The 990-nt window shown below is 41.2% G+C and overlaps 1 protein-coding gene across 1 annotated transcript; it reads left to right on the top strand.

The window, feature by feature from the left end:
* On the top strand, positions 1-140 carry NEMAJ01_2395 (uncharacterized protein; the record flags this gene model as incomplete). The annotated part of the gene is made up of 1 exon (XM_047916232.1): positions 1-140. A coding segment is annotated over one exon (140 nt), but the record flags the coding sequence as incomplete, so codon positions are not given.
* Positions 141-990: the final 850 nt, after the last annotated feature.

Here is a 990-nt window from a genome sequence, read left to right as displayed (position 1 = left end):
AAACGGCGTCTGCTTTTATCAGGAGCGCAGTGATTGACGGGGCAGTGGATGCGCTGGAAAATCCCTCGTCCTGCCTGGCCGTGGGGAAGACTGTTCCCGTGGGGACGGGCATGGCAGAGGCTGGATATGCTCTGGAGTAAACGGAGTGCGAGGGAAGTGGCATGCTCTGTTTGAGAAAGTTAATTTTTAAGGGGATAATACTCTGCGTGCGTACACTCCTGCAGTGCATTAGTGCATGCTCTGTTCAAACTGATTTTTAAATAAAATACTCCCGTAGTAAGCTTTAGATTTGTTCTTTGGTTTCCCATGCCCACGCTGCTTCCAGCATGCAATGGCGTTTTGAGGCTCTTTGAAAAATTTGCAAAAATAAAAAATAAAAAGACAATGCACTCCCGCAGTACATAATACACTCCTGCAATACATAATACACTCTCATAGTACACTAGTACATACTCTGCAGGAAATTATTCAATAAATCGAACTAGTTTATTCAAACTGTATTCTGATTTTTAAAAAGACAATACACTCCTGCAGTACATAATACACTAGAACTAGTTTATTCAACACTAGAACATACTCTGCAGTACATAATACACTAGAACTAGTTCTACACTAGCACATACTCTGCTTAAACTGTATTCTGATTTTTAAAAAGATAATACACTCCTGCAGTTAGTATCGCATGCATACTCCATATGAATACTCTGCAGGCATACTCCATATAAATACTCTGCATGCATACTCCATATAAATACTCTGCAGTACACTATTACATACTCTGCTTAAATTTCTGTTTAGTGTTTAGGTTGAATAAAGACAGTCGTACATATGACTCTGCAAAGTGCATGAATACTCCCATAATAAGTGCGCTTTATTGTACCGTGCTGCCAGAGTCCTCCTCTGCGGATTCTACTCGGAAAGTTCGCTCAGGACGGACACAAACTCAATTGCAGCCTCCTCCGCATAGCTTATCTTGTTGGAGTACCCTAG

This window comes from Nematocida major (genome assembly GCF_021653875.1).
Source record: "Nematocida major strain JUm2507 chromosome Unknown 481, whole genome shotgun sequence".
Classification (NCBI taxonomy): domain Eukaryota; kingdom Fungi; phylum Microsporidia; genus Nematocida; species Nematocida major.
The sequence above is the reverse complement of the archived record's forward strand: the minus strand, read 5'-3'. Positions and strand labels throughout refer to the sequence as shown.